General features: G+C 45.8%; 1 protein-coding gene and 1 long non-coding RNA gene across 5 annotated transcripts in view; one reads left to right on the top strand and one right to left on the bottom strand.

The window, feature by feature from the left end:
* Nucleotides 1-12,466, bottom strand: part of LOC116737896 — a 318,405-nt gene extending 305,939 nt beyond the window's left edge. For both annotated transcript variants that reach the window (XR_004343217.1, XR_004343218.1), the window contains exon 1: nucleotides 10,967-12,466. This is a non-coding gene — a long non-coding RNA (uncharacterized LOC116737896). The remainder of the gene's footprint in view (nucleotides 1-10,966) is intronic.
* Nucleotides 12,328-16,516, top strand: part of PNPLA4 (patatin like phospholipase domain containing 4) — a 30,836-nt gene continuing 26,647 nt past the window's right edge. For 2 of the 3 annotated variants that reach the window (XM_030305416.1, XM_030305414.1), the window contains exons 1-2: nucleotides 12,693-12,730; nucleotides 13,861-14,045. In XM_030305416.1, coding sequence (XP_030161276.1) covers nucleotides 12,706-12,730; nucleotides 13,861-14,045 — 210 coding nt within the window. In that variant the 5' untranslated portion in view covers nucleotides 12,693-12,705. Of the gene's footprint in view, nucleotides 12,387-12,692; nucleotides 12,731-13,860; nucleotides 14,046-16,516 lie in introns of those variants that run through there. The other variant, XM_030305415.1, reaches the window with a different exon arrangement.

The following is a 16,516-nucleotide window of genomic DNA, read 5'->3' as shown; positions in this document are numbered from 1 at the left end:
ATCCCAGCTTTCAAGATAAAGTACAAAACTGTATTAATGCAAGTAGTATGGTACTGGCACAAAAACAGACACATGGGTCAACAGAACACAATAAAGAGCCCAGAAATAAACCCACATTATATGGTCGGTTAATCTTTGACAAAGGAGGCAAGAATACACAATGAGAAGAAGTCTCTTCAACAAATGGTGCTGGGAAAACTGGACAGCAACATACAAACGAATGAAACCAGACCACTTTCCTACACCACACACAAAAATAAACTCAAAACGGATTAAGAACCCAAATGTGAGAGCTGAATCCATAAAAATCCTAGAACATAGCACAGGTGCTAATACCTCTGACTTTGGCCGTAGGAACATTTTTCTAGATATGTCTCCTGAGGCGATGGGAAAAAAAGCAAAATTAAAGTATTGAGACTACATCAAAATAAAAACCTTCAGGGGCATGTGGGTGGCTCAGTCTCTTGAGAGTACAACAGGTTGTGATCTCTGGATTCGTAGGTTTCAGCCCTACATCCAGCTCTCTGCCGTCACTTCGGAGCCCTCTTTGGAACCTCTTTCTCCCTCTCTGCCCCCCGCCCCCTGCTCGTGCACATGCGTGCACTGTCTCTCTCAAAAATAAGCAAACATTAAAAAAATAAAAATAAAAATAAAAATAAACAGGTTCTGCACAGCAAGGAAACAACCAACAAAAGTAAAAGACAACATACCCAATGGGAGAAGATATTTGCAAATGACATCCCTAATAAAGGGTTAGTATCCAAAATACATGTAAAGAACTTACACAACTCAAACACAGACCAAAAAAACCCCCAAATAATCCAATTAAAAAACGGGCAGAGAACCTGAATAGACATTATTCCAAAGAAGACATCCAGACGGCCAACCGACACATAAGATGCTCAACCTCACTCATCATCAGGGAAATACAAATCAAAACCACAATGAAATATTACTTCACATCTGTCAGAATGACTAAAAGGAAAACACAACAAACAACCACTGTTGGCAAGAGTATGGAGAAAAGGGAACCCCTGTGCACCATTGGTGGGAACACAAACTGGTGCAACCACTGTGAAACACATTCTGGAAGTTCTTCAAAAAAATCAAAAATAGAGGGGCGCCTGGGTGGCTCAGTCAGTTAAATCTCCGACTTCAGTTCAGGTCATGATGTGAGAGCAAGTGAGTTCAAGTACTGCACCAGGCTCTGTGCTGACAGCTTAGAGCCTGGAGCTGGTTTCCGATTCTGTGTCCCCCTCCCCCCTTCACGTGCACTCTCTCTCTCTCTCAAATATAAACATTTTTTAAAAATTAAAAATACAATTGCTATATGATGCGATAATCCCACTACAGGGTATTTACCCAAAGAATACAAACAAGGTTGTGAGTTTGAGTTCCATGCTGAGTATAAAGATTACTTTTAAGACTAACCTGTAAAAAAATACAAAAACATTAATTCAAAAAGACATACGCACCCCTATGTTTATGGCAGTACTATATATAACTGGCAAATTACGGAAGCAGCCCAAGGTCCGCCGACAGGTGAATGGGCAAGAAGACGTGCTCTATATACAATGAAATAGCACTCACCTACAAAAAAGAATGAAATCTTGCCATTTGCAACAACAAAGATGAATCTGCAGAATATAATTCCAAATGAAGTAAGTCATAGAAAGACAAACACTATATGATTTCATTCTATGTCGAAGTTAAGCGACAAAACAGGGGCGCCTGGGTGGCTCAGTGGGTTAAGTGTTCAACTCTTTGTTTCGGCTTAGGTCATGATCTCCCGGTTTCATAAGGTTGAGCCCGTCACCCGGCTCTGTACTGGCAGTGCAGGACCCGCTTGGGATATTCTCTCTCTCTCTCTCTCTCTCTCTCTCTCTCTCTCTCTGCGCCTCTGCCACTTGCCCTGTCTCTCTCTCTCAAATATAAATAAACTTTAAAAAAAAAAAAAAAAAAGGTAACAAAACAAATGAACAAAGAAAAAGAGACAAAGTAAGAAAAAGATTCTTACATACAGAGAACAAACAGGTGGTCACCAGAGGGGCAGTGGGTAGAGGGATGGGGGAAATAAGTGAAGGGTATGAAGAACAGTTATCATGATGACCACTGGGTAATGTACGGAATAGCTATTGAATCACTGTATGGTGCACCTGAAGTTAATCCAGAACACTGTATGTTAACTGTACCACAATTAAGTTTATTTTTTTTATTTTTTTAATATTATTTTTCAGAGAGAGAGAGAGAGAGAGAGAGAAGGGGAGGGGCAGAGAGAGGGGGAGACACAGAATCTGAAGCAGGCTCCAGGCTCCGAGCTGTCAGCAAAGAGCCCGACGTGGGGCTCGAACCCACAAACTGTGAGATCACGACCTGAGCCGAAGTCGGACGCTTAACCATCTGAGTTACCCAGTGCCCCAAGTTTTTTAATCAAAATTGAATTAAATAAATAAAATTTGGAGTATATGTACATAAAGTTAAAGGAAAATTACACTTCAGAGTTACAAAGTCTTTTGAAGACCCTTAAATTGATGGTCCATATGGAGTGTGTTCTACATTTATAGTTGCTTTTTGAGATGTGAATCTGCAGCTACTCAAGGACTACACTATAAAAAGCTTACTTTCTTAATATGGCACTTTCAAAGTATGCTAAGAGTGGGATAATGTACTCCAAGGTGAAGAGAGAGAGAATAAGGTACTGGAAAGAAAGCCTGGTGCTTAAAACGACAACACAGGTACAGCTAATTGCCTTCCATGAGAAATTTACAAACACAAAACAAGTATGAGGCCAGCACACGGGAGGCAGACTTCCCTAGGTGATGGGATGTTGTTGGAGTGACCTGAACTTGCCATCTTTCCTACGAAGAGAATGGATTTTGTGTTTTCATTATTTTAAGTACGTATGCCCACAGGGATCTAGGACAGTTCATCAGAACTCGGGGATGTTTTTCCCCTGCACGGAAAACTGCATCAGTCCATATAATTCAACAAATACTACCCCATCGTGCTCCCACATTTTACTAGTTCCTGCTCTGTGGCATGTGTGCTGAAAATCCAAACTATAATAGGAGATTTTGAACTTACAACTGTCTTTTACGTGTCAGGCTGGGTCCTTTCAAAATTTCACTTTGACTTCCATTTCAGATTTTTTTTTTATAAATTTTTTTCAATGTTTACTTTTTTTTTTTTTAATTTTTTTTTTCAACGTTTATTTATTTTTGGGACAGAGAGAGACAGAGCATGAACGGGGGAGGGGCAGAGAGAGAGGGAGACACAGAATCGGAAACAGGCTCCAGGCTCTGAGCCATCAGCCCAGAGCCCGACGCGGGGCTCGAACTCACGGACCGTGAGATCGTGACCTAGCTGAAGTCGGACGCTTAACCGACTGCGCCACCCAGGCGCCCCTCAATGTTTACTTTTGAGAGACAGAGAACAAGTGAGGGAGGAGCAAAGAGAGTGGGAGACAGAATCTGAAGCAGGTTTCAGGCTCTGAGCTGTCAGCGACAGAGCCCGATGTGGGGCTCGAACCCACAAACCATGAGATGGTGACCCGAGCCGAAGCCGGATGCTTAACCAACTGAGCCACCCAGGTGCTCCTCATTTCAGGTTGCTGACCCATTTTACCGGTTCATTTTGTAGTTTTCCAAACAGGGAATCCATCTGTATAGTTGGGGATGTCACTTTTATCCTAGAAATTTTTGAAGTCGTTGTAAAGAATGTTTTTGAAAGTTTGTGAATTGTGTATCTATTTATGGTTTTAAAATAAAATACAAGATGTTCAGTGAGCACTCACTCAATGGCAACCATACGCTTTTTCAAAGTGCTTGAAAATTAGAGATGAAAAGACATTTGGAATTGCTTCCTATTCTGCAAAATGTTTTTGGTTAGAAAGGGCATTGTCATTTTCGTCATTGCTGTCAAAAACAAACATTTGCTAGCATCTATTTCTTTAAGGCTAAGTGTAAGGTAAGATCTTGCTTGGAATGCCTGGGTTGCTCAGTCAGTCAGGCGTCCAACTTCTGTTCAGGTCATGATCTCACAGTTCTTGAGTTCGGGCCCTGGGTGGGGGTCTATGCGGACAGCTGGGAGCCGGGAGCCTGGAGCCTGCTTCGGATTCTGTGTCTCCCTCTCTGCCCCTCCCCTGCTTGCACTCTATCTCTCCCTCTCAAAAATAAATAAACATTAAGATCTTGCTACAGCTCTGAGCCGCACACCTTCCTACAGGGGAATTTATCACAGGGAAACATTTCCCTCCATTTACACTGACTTGATGAGCAACACCCCAAATATCCCATATAACTCAAAAAAAAGCCAAACAATACTATAGCTAATTCAGGGCTTAACAACATTTATGCCAAGTAATATCTACTGTACAAACATAATTAACACTGCAACTAACCTTTGAAGGCATCACACATCACAGCTGTGTTCTTATTTCTTTGGGGGAATAGTCACAAGATGAGTATGTATTGTGCAGCTTTATCTAGTCGAGGAGTAAATAAATTTTTCCCCTGTCTTATATAGAGATCATACCTGCACGTTTACTTGTGCTTAATTCAACAGGTATTTATCAAACACTGCAGTGGATACATCGATGTAGAACTGCCAGCCTCTTCCTAAGGAGGCGTGCCCAGGCAAGTGCAGACTTTGGAACGGTTCCATCTACCTGTCCGTTTCTTGCATGGCACATGCTCACTGAGTCACGTCTGTGAGCATCTGTGCTTTGTCTTGACATATTTTGTGCATCTGTTAGCGAGATGTATCCTAAGATATCAGGTTTTTTAGGTCTTGGAATTGACAAATCCTTTTTCTATATAAATTAATGGCAATTGCCTCTGTGCCTCACATCATTTCAGCCAATGAAAGATTTCATAGGGAGTTTCCACTTTCAGATACCAGGAAATCTGTAGTACAATTTGCTGCTCACAATTACTGTTCCAGAGATATGCGGATATGCATGTGATAAAAACAGAGTCTTTTTCTAAGTCTGAAAGGAAGACAGTAAAGGAAGAGCTTTTCCACTGATAGGCTAAGCGGATGTGGGGGGGGGGGCGTCACAGCAGCCTCTTGGGGATGCTCTGCCTGTGGAATGAAACAAAATGAAAACTGAGTGCTTGATCCAGCCATACCTGCAGGTAGCCCTACCTCTAAACTTCTAGATTATTTTAACCAGCAATTCTCTTCCTGCTTAAGCCAGTTAGATTATCTGAAACATGCCCACGAAAGATTCCCAACTCTTATACTTACTAGTCTATACTTACTAGATGCCAGCAAAACCAAGAAGCACCAGTCTCTCCTACCAATGAACTCTGACCACAGTGGAAGCAACTACATCTCTACTGAAATAAAAACTTATAAAGGGTATGGCAACACCTCATGGACCAACAAAGAGGAGGGTATGGTGAATACTGAACGATATGAGGCAGCAGCACCTGATTTAGGCCTTGAAGAATAAATAGGGCTTAATAAAATAGAAAAAAAAAATGTGCAAGGACATTCCAGCAAGAGAAAAAAAATCTTAAAAAACAGTGAACTAAGGGCAGAAAGTTTATCTTTTTTCCCCCTAATCCCTAGCGCAGTCCTTGTCATATACTAAACACTAAATAAAGTTTATTCAAAGAACAAAGGCATAGGGGCGCCTGGGTGGCTCAGTCGGTTAAGCGTCCGACTTCAGCTCAGGTCACGATCTCACAGTTCGTGAGTTCGAGCCCCGCGTCGGGCTCTGTGCTGACAGCTCAGAGCCTGGAGCCTGCTTCACATTCCGTGTGTCCCCCTCTCTCTGCCCCTTCCCTGCTCATGCTGTGTCTCTCTCTGTCTCAAAAATAAATAAACATTAAAAAAAAAAAAAACAAAGAACAAAGGCATAAAGATAAATGATCACCTAAATGATTTCTCTGAGTTAAGACCTTGCTCACTGACATACATCGCTCCTACTGGAAATTACGTTTTTATAATAACCTACTTTGTGACACAGCTTCCAGGAAAATAACCAGAAAGAGTTACTGCTGTCATTGATACATGGAGAAAGGGCAGCTTTAATTACTTGCCAGACTTGCTTTTTTTTTTGTTCTTCTTTGCCAGATATAAACAAGTTCTCTAAATGCCATACACAAATCTATAGGTCACATTAAAGACTTCTACCATTTTTCAGTAAAGTTTTAAGTATTTAAATACAAACACCCAGTTACAAATTCCGGCCAGAGAACTGAAGGAAGAAACAAGGTTCTGAAACCTTTGGTTGCCAAACAGCACAATCCTCAGCACCTAATGAGAGCTTACTATGTTACTCATTCATTTTTGTACGTGAGCACTTACTAATTCGTTTTTCCAACCGTGTAGGACAGATCTGTGTACCAGGGGTGTTTTGGTCTGACGGGGATCTCGGCTGATAATCTCTGCGTCTGTGTGGATATGGGAAAATGGTTTTCTTTCTAAATTTCCACCCATTATATGTGTTTTCCCTTTCCCCATTGTTGTAAAAGTTATACGAGACGGTGTTTATGAAGGACCAGCACGTCAAGGGAGGTCAATAAATGAAGTAGATGCTCAGGAAAAGGCGGCATTTTGCAAAACCAAAAGAGACTGAAATCCTTAGTTTGTCCTCTTGAAATGAGGTGATTAGATAACTGGAGGTTCTAGCAATTAGGGTGCTTCTTTTGCTAACAGCAGCAATAATGAACACAGCGGTCTGCATTAAAATACAGCATTTTGGTAAAATTAATGAAGCTGAAGTCACGAACGCGGACATTCTGCTTATCATTCAACAATTTCACTTACTTGACACTGACGTTATTTCCCTAATGATCTCCTCCACTGTAAGAAAACCATTTGAAGGCCGGTTTGAAGGATGCTATCCATCCATCCACCTGTACGAACTGTGGACCACGACTGTGGCCTGTCAAGGGTAGAGCTGTTTCGCAACAAAGTATACGGGGCAGCAAACACAGATCTTGTTTCATTGGGCTTTCCAAGATATTTGTAACCTTGGGGCACCTGGGTGGCTCAGTCCGTTGAGCAACCAAGTTTGGCTCAGGTCATCATCTCGAGGTTTCTGAATTCAAGCCCACTTCGAATCCTCTGTCCCCCTTTCTGTGCCCCTTCCTGCTTGCGCTCTCCCAAAAATCATTTTTTTTTTTTTTTTTAAATTAGGACTCGGTAATGCATTTGGTGCCCCAATCCCACCACTTCCGTATCAAAGATTGAAACCTCTTTGCAACAAAATATATTTTTAAGTATGCAAATTTTCAAACGTCTCCTGCTCTATCTTCTACTTATGTAGAATATCAACCACAAGTAGTCTAATTAATTCCGACTCAATAGTAGAAACACTTGGAGAATCTTCACCATCCCTATTTGTCAATGCAAATGTATAACATATTGGGAATGTGTTAAACTAGAAGGAAGCTTAAATTTTTTTTTAATTTTTTTAATGTTTATTCATTTTTGAGAGACAGCAGGTGGGGAGAAGCAGAGAGAGGGAGACACAGAATCCAAAGCAGGCTGCAGACTCTGAGCGGTCATCCCAGAGCCGGACACGGGGCTTGAACTCATGGACAGCGAGGTCACAACCTGACCTAAAGTCAGACGCTCAACCGACTGAGCCACCCAGGCGCCCCCCAAAATTTTAATTAAATAAAATGAAGCTTATAAATAAGTGTTATATTTTAAAAACGTCTTTCATAGAAACTTGATATTTAATTTCTATGCCACACAACTTGATATTTAATTTCTATGCCATGTTTAGAAGAACGTATATATTGTTAGATGCATCCAATCATAAATAAATCACACTTAAGAATGTCTACTTTGTGTTCTTATGGTGTCAAAGAAAGGCCTTTTATTATATGCATGCAAAAGAAAGAATACGTGTATGTTACACATATAATTCAAATAATTTTTGGAACAATATTCTCCCATTTAGAAAGGATTCACCCAGTGCTCTTTCAAGGCATTAGTTTTTCCCGCAAATTTCTAGTAAAGAGAAAACAGACGCAATGGAAGAAGTACGTCTGTTAGTGACACTGTCTTGTCTGCAGGACGTAGAAAGTGAGTTCTAAGTACCTCAAGAAGGCAAACAGAAAAGGGTGAGTGCAATGGGGGAGTGACCCACAGACGGTCACTGCTGCACCCACGGGCTCAAGAAATGCCGTCACGCCTACCCCTGGTTGTGTCTTCCTCAGCCCTGGTTCCCCTGAAGTCACGTTTACGTGAGGGCTGGCTCCCTCTGCCATTCATCGATGACTTCACGTCCTTCCTCTGCGTAGGGGCATTCATTCATCGATGAGTTCATGTCCTTCCTCAGAGAGAGGGATCCCTGGAAAGGGATCCAGTGTCTCTCCCTGGGTTCGGATGGGACATTCTGCGCCATGACTGCAAAAGTGCCCTTCTCTGAATTCTGCAGTGCTCTCTAAACGAGGGGCCACTTCCACGAGACACGGAGCGTGTGCCAACATCATCTACCGTTAGGACCTGACGCCCCCATGGAAAGGGCACTGCTATGCACTCCAACGGTGTGGCCACACTGCCCTGAAATCAGTAACAGTGTGCAAGATTCTGGGAGGAGGTGACAGGGGTGATGAGTTACCAAAAAGGAGAGAGGACAAGGCTGTTGCCAGGCAATGAGAGCCAGTCCCACAGAGGTATTAACATGTGGTAAGACGCCAAGATGGGAAAATGACATCACAGTACACGGAGAGTGTGGGAAAGAGCTCAGAAGGTCCCGGAGCTTGCAGCCATGAGTTAACAAGGCATATAGGAACCAGAAGCCTCAGGATGAAGGCTTCCAAGATCAGGCAGGCGAGATGAGGCAAATAAGGCAAAGGGCCCCCAGGACAGAAAAGGTATAGGGACAGGAAGCCTCAGGATGAAGGCTTCCAAGGTGAGTTAATCAAAATAAGTAGTCAGGGCAGAAGTGCCCCCCAACTTAGTACAACAGCAGAAAGCTGTTTTTTTTTTTTTAAGTTTATTTACTGAGAGAGAGAGAGAGAGAGAGAGAGGGAGAGGGAGAGAGGGAGAGGGGGAGAGGGGGAGAGGGGGAGAGAGAGAGAGAGAGAGAGAGAGAATATCCCAAGCAGGCTCTGCACTGTCAGCACAGAGCCCAATGCAGGGCTTGAGCTCACGAAACAGGAGATCAAAACCTGAGCCACAGCAAGAGTCCGACACTTAACCAACTGAGCCCCCCAGGCGCCCACGATTGCTGAGCTTTCAAATCAGCTGCGCGAGAATATGCTTCACAGGAAGAAAGGACCACGATAGGTAAAGAGGACTTTAGACGAGGTTGCCCAGAGCGGAGCTAATTAGCAAAAGTCAGGTGCCTTGTTGGCCCTGAGGCAGCGTGCTCTATTTGTCTCACCCCCTAGGCCAGCTAAGACCAAGAGACCGGGCGCCTCACGACTGCCGTTAACAACCATCTGCCCGGCACCAGGATTTTGTTTTGTATTGACCCAAACCCCTAACACCGCATACCTTCAAGACCTCCTTTCCCCCACGCCCATGAGTTAGTGTTCACGGTTTCATCGTCTCTTTGTGCACGTCCATCACGCTTGTAAAAATAACAATAGAAACAGAGCCAGGACCCTTCCTCAGGGCTCTTGTCTCCTCCTGGACATTACCCTCTTTTGCAGTCCAAGCCTGCGTCCGCTCTCTTACTGGACAAGACAGAACTCCAGAGCCAGAGCCTACGACAGGAGAATAGACTGGAAGAAGAGGGTAGATCAGAAATACTGAGGTGACGTCCTGTCCTGGGGGCAGAGGTGTGACAAGTACCCCTTACCCTGTCCCTTTCTCCGTCTTTATGGCACAGTTGATAAAATGCCGAGGGAGGACGCTGGGCACAGGGAAAGGAGAGGCAGGTCTCCACCTGGGCTTTCCTGCCAGGTGCTCCCGTGGGCGGTCTCTCCGAGGGCGGCGTTTCCTTCCCTGCAGCTGGGCGTTCACATGCTTGCACAGGATCAGGTCTCTGTAATTATAAATCAACCGCCTCCCTGTCCTTACAACCGGCATTTCTGATGAGGGACAACTCCATTCTGCTCAACTCTGTCAGCCCTGTACCAGCACAGTATCTGTAACACAACGTATGCTTGACGAATGTTTGATGAATGGCTCAACAAACCAGTTCAAAACTAAATTACGAAGGAAAACAGAGAAGCAAAGAGAAGCAAACGAACTGGTAGAAAATGTTCTTAAAGGGCAATTAAGTTACTATATATTCACACGAGTAATTCACTTAAATGCAACAACCCAAAACACATACTTACTGATGATGCACCGAGTGTTAATGGCTGGCCTTTAAATTATGAAAACAAATGTGAATGGGTCTTATATTGTTCCTTATCTTGGGGAGTTGAATTTTTTTTTTTAATTTTTTTTTTTAACGTTTTATTCATTTTTGAGACAGGGAGAGACAGAGCATGAACAGGGGAGGGTCAGAGAGAGGGAGACACAGAATCCGAAACAGGCTCCAGGCTCCGAGCTGTCAGCACAGAGCCCGACGCGGGGCTCGAACCCACGGACCGCGAGATCATGACCTCGGCCGAAATCGGCCGCTTAACCGACTGAGCCACCCAGGCGCCCCCTGAATTTTTTTTTTTTTTTAAGTTTATCTATTTAGAGAGAGAGAGAGAGAGAGAGAGAGAATCCCAAGCAGGCTCCGCACTGTCAGCACAGAGCCCAATGCAGGGCTTGAGCTCACGAAACGTGAGATCAAAACCTGAGCCACAGCAAGAGTCCGACACTTAACCAACTGAGCCCCCCAGGCGCCCATGATTGCTGAGCTATTCGAATCAGCTGCATGAGAATATGCCATGGGGTAGAAGAGAAAAAGGAGAGACTAGTTTTTAAGACAGTTTAAAACGGTAAGAATTAGTGTATGTCCTGCCGAAGCGAGCACTAAAACGGTAAGAATTAAGTTATGCAGCTTTTGGAACGCTTTTGCCATGACACTCAAATGGCGAGGAATCTCACTCACCAGGTGTGGTAACAGCGTGGGATCTCAGGTTTCCTTTAAGCGAAGGCTCCCGTGGTCATGCTGCTCACCCAGGCTGCCCAGTGACCGAGTTTTCAGCGCGCTCTGAATCAACCTGCCGACAGTGCTCACACACAGGCAAGAGTGGCCGTATCACCGCCGCCCCAGCCTCTGGCTCTGGGGACTTTGTCTCTCCGGGAACTGGCAATGCTACCACGTCACCTGGGGCCAGATCACCCCACCAGCTACACCAGGGTTGCACAAGCTTCAGGGTGCATAGCCATGGGGGGAGGGGGGGAGCAGGGGGCTCTTAAAAGGCAGACGCTGCTTCAGGACACCCCATAGGAGGCCCGGGAGCCTTCCTTCCTAGGACGCTTCCGGGAGGATGCTCTCCTGGCAGGACCACCCTCCACCACGCTTACGGGGCGGTGCAAGGAAGAAAGAAGGGAGAGCTCGTCCTCCCCGATTTCCTCGACGTACACTTCACCTTCCCTTCCCGAAACTCTAAGGGCAGTGAAAACCTCCTCACCTAACGGAGTCGCACTAGGCTTAGACGTTAGGGTGTCTTCAGGACCCCCGCTCGCTCTCAGAAGGCTATTTAGGAGCACGAACACCAAAGTCTGCGCACTCATCACCTCCGGGGCTCTGGCTTCCAGCTAGCGCTGTGGGCTCAGGTCCTGGCATCCCCAGTGCCGGAGGAAGAAAAAGCCCAACGTGAAGGCCATTTGGGGAGCCCCCCCCCCCACCCTTCACTTTCGGGCCAAGACACTGGCACATGTTTCAGATTCTCCTATAGTAGCTGCGGTCAGGGTAAATCTGTCCTTCGACAAAGGGAACCTGGAGAACCTTCCACCAGGAATTCCAGCCTCGCTTATTCTCAGATTAGACACAGAAGCTGGCTCTCAGGGGATGCCAGCGGCTTGGCCACCAGGTCTCAAGTCTATCCGGAGCCAGCAAACGAAACAGAGGCCGTCTGTTGAAGGCCGGTGCGGGAGGGGCACGAGCTTTACGGTTTAGCACCAGCTTGCACGTCAGCATCTCACTTTGCAGGTTTGTCAGCGGAGTAGTTCACGGGGGTGAGGCAACCCGCGCAAGGTCACAAAGCCTAAGGAGCCTGAGGCTGTGCACGCTGCGCCAAGCCACAGTCCGGCCTTTCCAACAATGCCTACGGAACAAGTAGAGAGGGGCGCTGAAGAGCAGCCAGGCGTCCGGCCACAACGCCGCCCGTGGCCCCCACCCTTTGGGCCAGCAGGACCGCCCCTAAAGGGGAAGGGGGAGAAAAGGCGGAAAACCACTTCCGGGAGACAGCCGCGAAGAGGGCCAAGCACTTCCGGTGCGTAGCGCCTGAGGGTCGTTCAGGGTCAGCGAGCTCGCAAGCGAGGGGTCAGCTAAAAAGCGCAGAGGGACTACAACGCATCGCTAGGTATGGGAGACAGCAGGACTGGGGACGAAAGTGTCGCCGCTTACCCGCGTCCGGGGACGCGCGGGTCAAGCGTCCGAGTGCGCGCCGCCATGTTGAGTCCAGTGGTTTAAATAGCGTGGGCGGGGCCGCGGGAGGCGGGGAGGCGGGGGGAGACCTGCGTCAGCCTGACGGCTTCGGAGCGCCGCGCGCGTAGCTCCGCCCCGACCCCTTCACGAGACCTTCCTGGGCAGGCGCGCCGCGAGCGTGGGCCAGCCCTGATGGGCGGGGCCTTGTTGAGTGACGGCCAGGCCCCGCCTTCCGGTTAAGGGGGCCGCTCAACATGGAAGTGCCTCAGGCCTGCATTGGTAGGGCGGAGCTCAGGGCGGGCGCGGGGCGGGCTCCAGCCCCTGGAGGTCGCTCCCCCGGGTGGGTGGGTCGGAGCTGGGCCCCAGAACCCTGTCTGGTGTGGCGGCGATCCCCACGCCACCGCCCCCTGGCAGCAGACGGAAGCAGGGCCTGCGCCGGCCGGCCTCCCCGATACTGAGTGCCCCCACTCCACTTTGCAGATAGTAAACCAACCCCGGGGCTTGACTGCGGTTAGGCTGAGCCTCCTCCCGCACACAAGGGTGGTCTCAGGTTCCTAAATTCGAGGCCCAGGCCAGGTGCCTCATTCGAAGTCCCCGGAGTCGTGGCGGGGGGGGGGGAGGGGGGGCAGAATGGGGGTCCTCCAGGTGAGCAGCGTTGTGGCTGCTTGATTTCATCCACGTGGTGATGCCAGGTGCACTGAGCCTTCAGGGAACACTTCTATCGTTCACTTTATCACAAGCAATCAAGGAACGGGTGCGCTTCACATACCTTGGAGCCTTCATTTGCCCTTGTCCGTCATGACCTTAGTTTGTCTTGAGAAACTTGGTGATGAAATATATGGCATTAATGAATAATCGCTCATTGCCTTATGGAATAGTCGTGGGCATCAGTATTTTTTTGGTTTTGTTTTGTTTTGAATATATGGATGCTTGCAATGGAAATGTGGGGCAATGGGAAGGGGGACTTTTGAAATATAGTGATGCATTTGCAAAGAACACATGTACCCTTCTTTAGGAATTTGCTAGTATATGCCGATTTTACCTTTCACTATAGCAGCCCTGTCTCAAAAGTACAAAGGTCAAAGAAAAAAAAAAAAGAGCCTTGCCGGTTGTAATTTGACGTTTCTTGCCGAGTACTTGTACATTGCATAATATATGTGATGAATACATATGGAATGTTGTCATTTTTTTAATTAATAAAACTATATTGAGTCAAGGGGAAAGGGGAAAAAGTTCTCCTGAAAATTTTGAGTATTTAATTAGACTTTAATTGAAAATACTGTGCTTAGCACAGAGAATTGTATATTTAAAGAAAGCCTTGGAATGATGACTATCCTAAGACTCAAGCCATGTGGAATAAGCTATACCAATTTACAGCATTTTTGTCTTTTGTTTCGTCAATTTCACAGCTCGAATGAAGCACATCAACCTGTCCTTTGCAGCATGCGGGTTTCTGGGCATTTACCACTTGGGGGCAGCATCGGCACTTTACAGACATGGCCGAAAGCTCCTGAAGGATGTCAAGGCCTTTGCAGGGGCTTCTGCGGGATCCTTGGTTGCTACCGTCCTACTAACAGCACCAGAAAGAATAGAGGTAATTAAGTGGTAACTAGGCTGTGTTCCTTGTCGGGAAATTAAGACCGAACCACAGAGATGAACGTTAGCTGTGCTAAGTTAACTGCAGAGAAATAATCCTTTGCCTGGGTAACAGAAAAGGTTAAGACTTTTCTTTAAAAATTTAATTATTAGGGATCTGTGCTCTAGATACGGGAAGGATTATTTGGGGTGACAGTGAGACAAGGAAACAAAATGCCTTTTTTTTTTTTTTTTTTTTTTTTTTACTCTTGAGTATTTAGTCTTAAGATTCCAGCTCGGTTTCTTTCAAGCAAACAATATTTATTTTATCTGATCATGAGAACACAGGGCCTGTTTTCAAGGCCCTGAGCATGTGGCCGATAACGCTTTGTTCGCTCCTATTGACAAACAGTTGTATAAATGAAAACGTGGGCCAATAATTTCTATTAAGTGGAATGATACAGGGGTTTTATTTGTTTTTCATTCTCAGTCAGACGCCATGAATTTCAAGCGATTTATCCAGAAGTAATGAAAATAAGCTTCCATTAGGCATTTCACTTAATGCATTCTATGTGGTAAAAATGTGTTTTCTGCTTCTGGACAGCAATCATGCATCTGCTGACTGTGAGAGCGGTCTTTGTAGGTGGAGAATATCACATTCATTCCTTCCTTACGTACTCTAGTGGCTTTAAGCGGTAATCAAATAATAATTAACACATTCATGCCCAAGAATAAATTTAAGTCACGTTTAAAATTTCAAAACTACAAAATTTTAAACACCCAAAATCTTGTTCTCAAATCGATGACAAGCTTCTTATGGAACAGAAACTGGATATGAGGCCATTTGGAAATCCACTTCTTGTCTTCCCGTCTTTATATGGTTGCTTTATTGGTAACTAGGAAGGTGATGGAAAACTGTATACATGGCACAGAATGAGAACCTGAAGGCAGTGAACATATAACTAAGGTGTGAACACCCCCTAAGTTGGCAGAATCCTATGGTTTGGATTGCAAAGTAGTTCTATTCCAGAACTTTTTGAGGCAGGGGTCTACTAAGAGATTGTTTCCTCCTCCCTAGTGCCGTCTTTTCTGTAGGTGGGGCAAACCCCCAGCTATGGAATTGAGTAGGCTTGATTTTGAATCCTCAGATTTTGAAATGTTTTAATTGTGGGGTCCTGGGTGGCTCAGTCTGTTGAGTGTCCAACTTCAGCTCAGGTCATGAGCTCACGGTTCATGAGTTTGAGCCCCGTGTTGGGCTCTGTGCTGTCCACGCAGAGCCTGCTTTGAACCCTCTGTGTCCCTCTCTCTCTTTGCACCTCCCCTGCTCGTTCTGTCTCGCTCTCTCTCAAAAATAAACATTAAGAAAAATGTATTAAGTGTGATTTAGAATTAACATGATTTGGAAATTCTGCCATAATACTGGCACTTAACTGAAATTCTGTGATCAGATAGTGACGTTTCATCTGGATTCGAGATTTGATATCATATTGAAGCTAGATTACCTGTTCTATGTTTTTTCAATGAATTGGAAACCCATCTTATCGTCTAGTTGTGTTGCTGTGATTGGGTTGGTTGGTAGGTTGGTAAAGGGGTAGGACTTATTGGGTGTTCACACTGGAAGGTGGAGAATGATTCTCTGTATTAACCTAGAGCATCCGCATTTCTCCTTTTTCAACATAAATTTTCAGCCATGTGGTTTAAGGTTATTTTATTTCTCTTCTTTTCAACACTTGAAATACACCACCTGTAGGATCGCTTTGAGTTTTTTAGCACACTGTTTTGTACTTAGTCACATCGGTGTTAGCTCAGCTCTTGCTGACGGTTCCTCGAGCTGTGTGGTGTTGTGACAAATACGTGAGTAATTAATCTAGTTCAGAGCGTATGCATGTATAATTAAGAGAAGCACCTGATGCTGGGTGTATTTTAGGTGGCAGGCAAATTTAGATGTTGATATGTAAGAGCTCAGTGCTTCAAGCCTTCCCTCAGCCCTCACAGTTTGCCAGGCACAGTGTTAGCACACAAAGTCCATTCCTTAATACGTTTCCATTGTGATCAGGGGTGTGTGTAAATAAAATTAACATGAGAAAGGAAGTTAGGTGGGCCATCCAGCTTAGTGGAAGGAGCACACACTTGGGGGGCCCGTCTCACGGGGGCTTCCTGATGGCGGCCCGTGTCCACTCCCACTGCCGACAGACCACCCACCTCACAGCATTTCTGGTGATTTTACGCAAACACAACTCTGATTCTCTCATTCCCTCGACCTTCCCCCACCCACCCACCCGCCACTCCCGGCTCTCTTTTGACTCAGCATAGGATCCAGATTTCTAAGCATGCTTCCCAAGGCCCCAGGTGACTTAGTCCTCGCACGGCTCACTGATGATGACCTTCAGGTCAGTGTCCCTTGCTGGCCTGTGCTCACAGATGTCTCTGTCTTCCCCATCTATTCCCATCTCCTGTCCAGCTCCTACGCACGTCACACGCTGTGGGAGG

This window comes from Lynx canadensis, chromosome X (genome assembly GCF_007474595.2).
Source record: "Lynx canadensis isolate LIC74 chromosome X, mLynCan4.pri.v2, whole genome shotgun sequence".
NCBI classification, from domain to species: Eukaryota; Metazoa; Chordata; class Mammalia; order Carnivora; family Felidae; genus Lynx; species Lynx canadensis.
The sequence above is the reverse complement of the archived record's forward strand: the minus strand, read 5'-3'. Positions and strand labels throughout refer to the sequence as shown.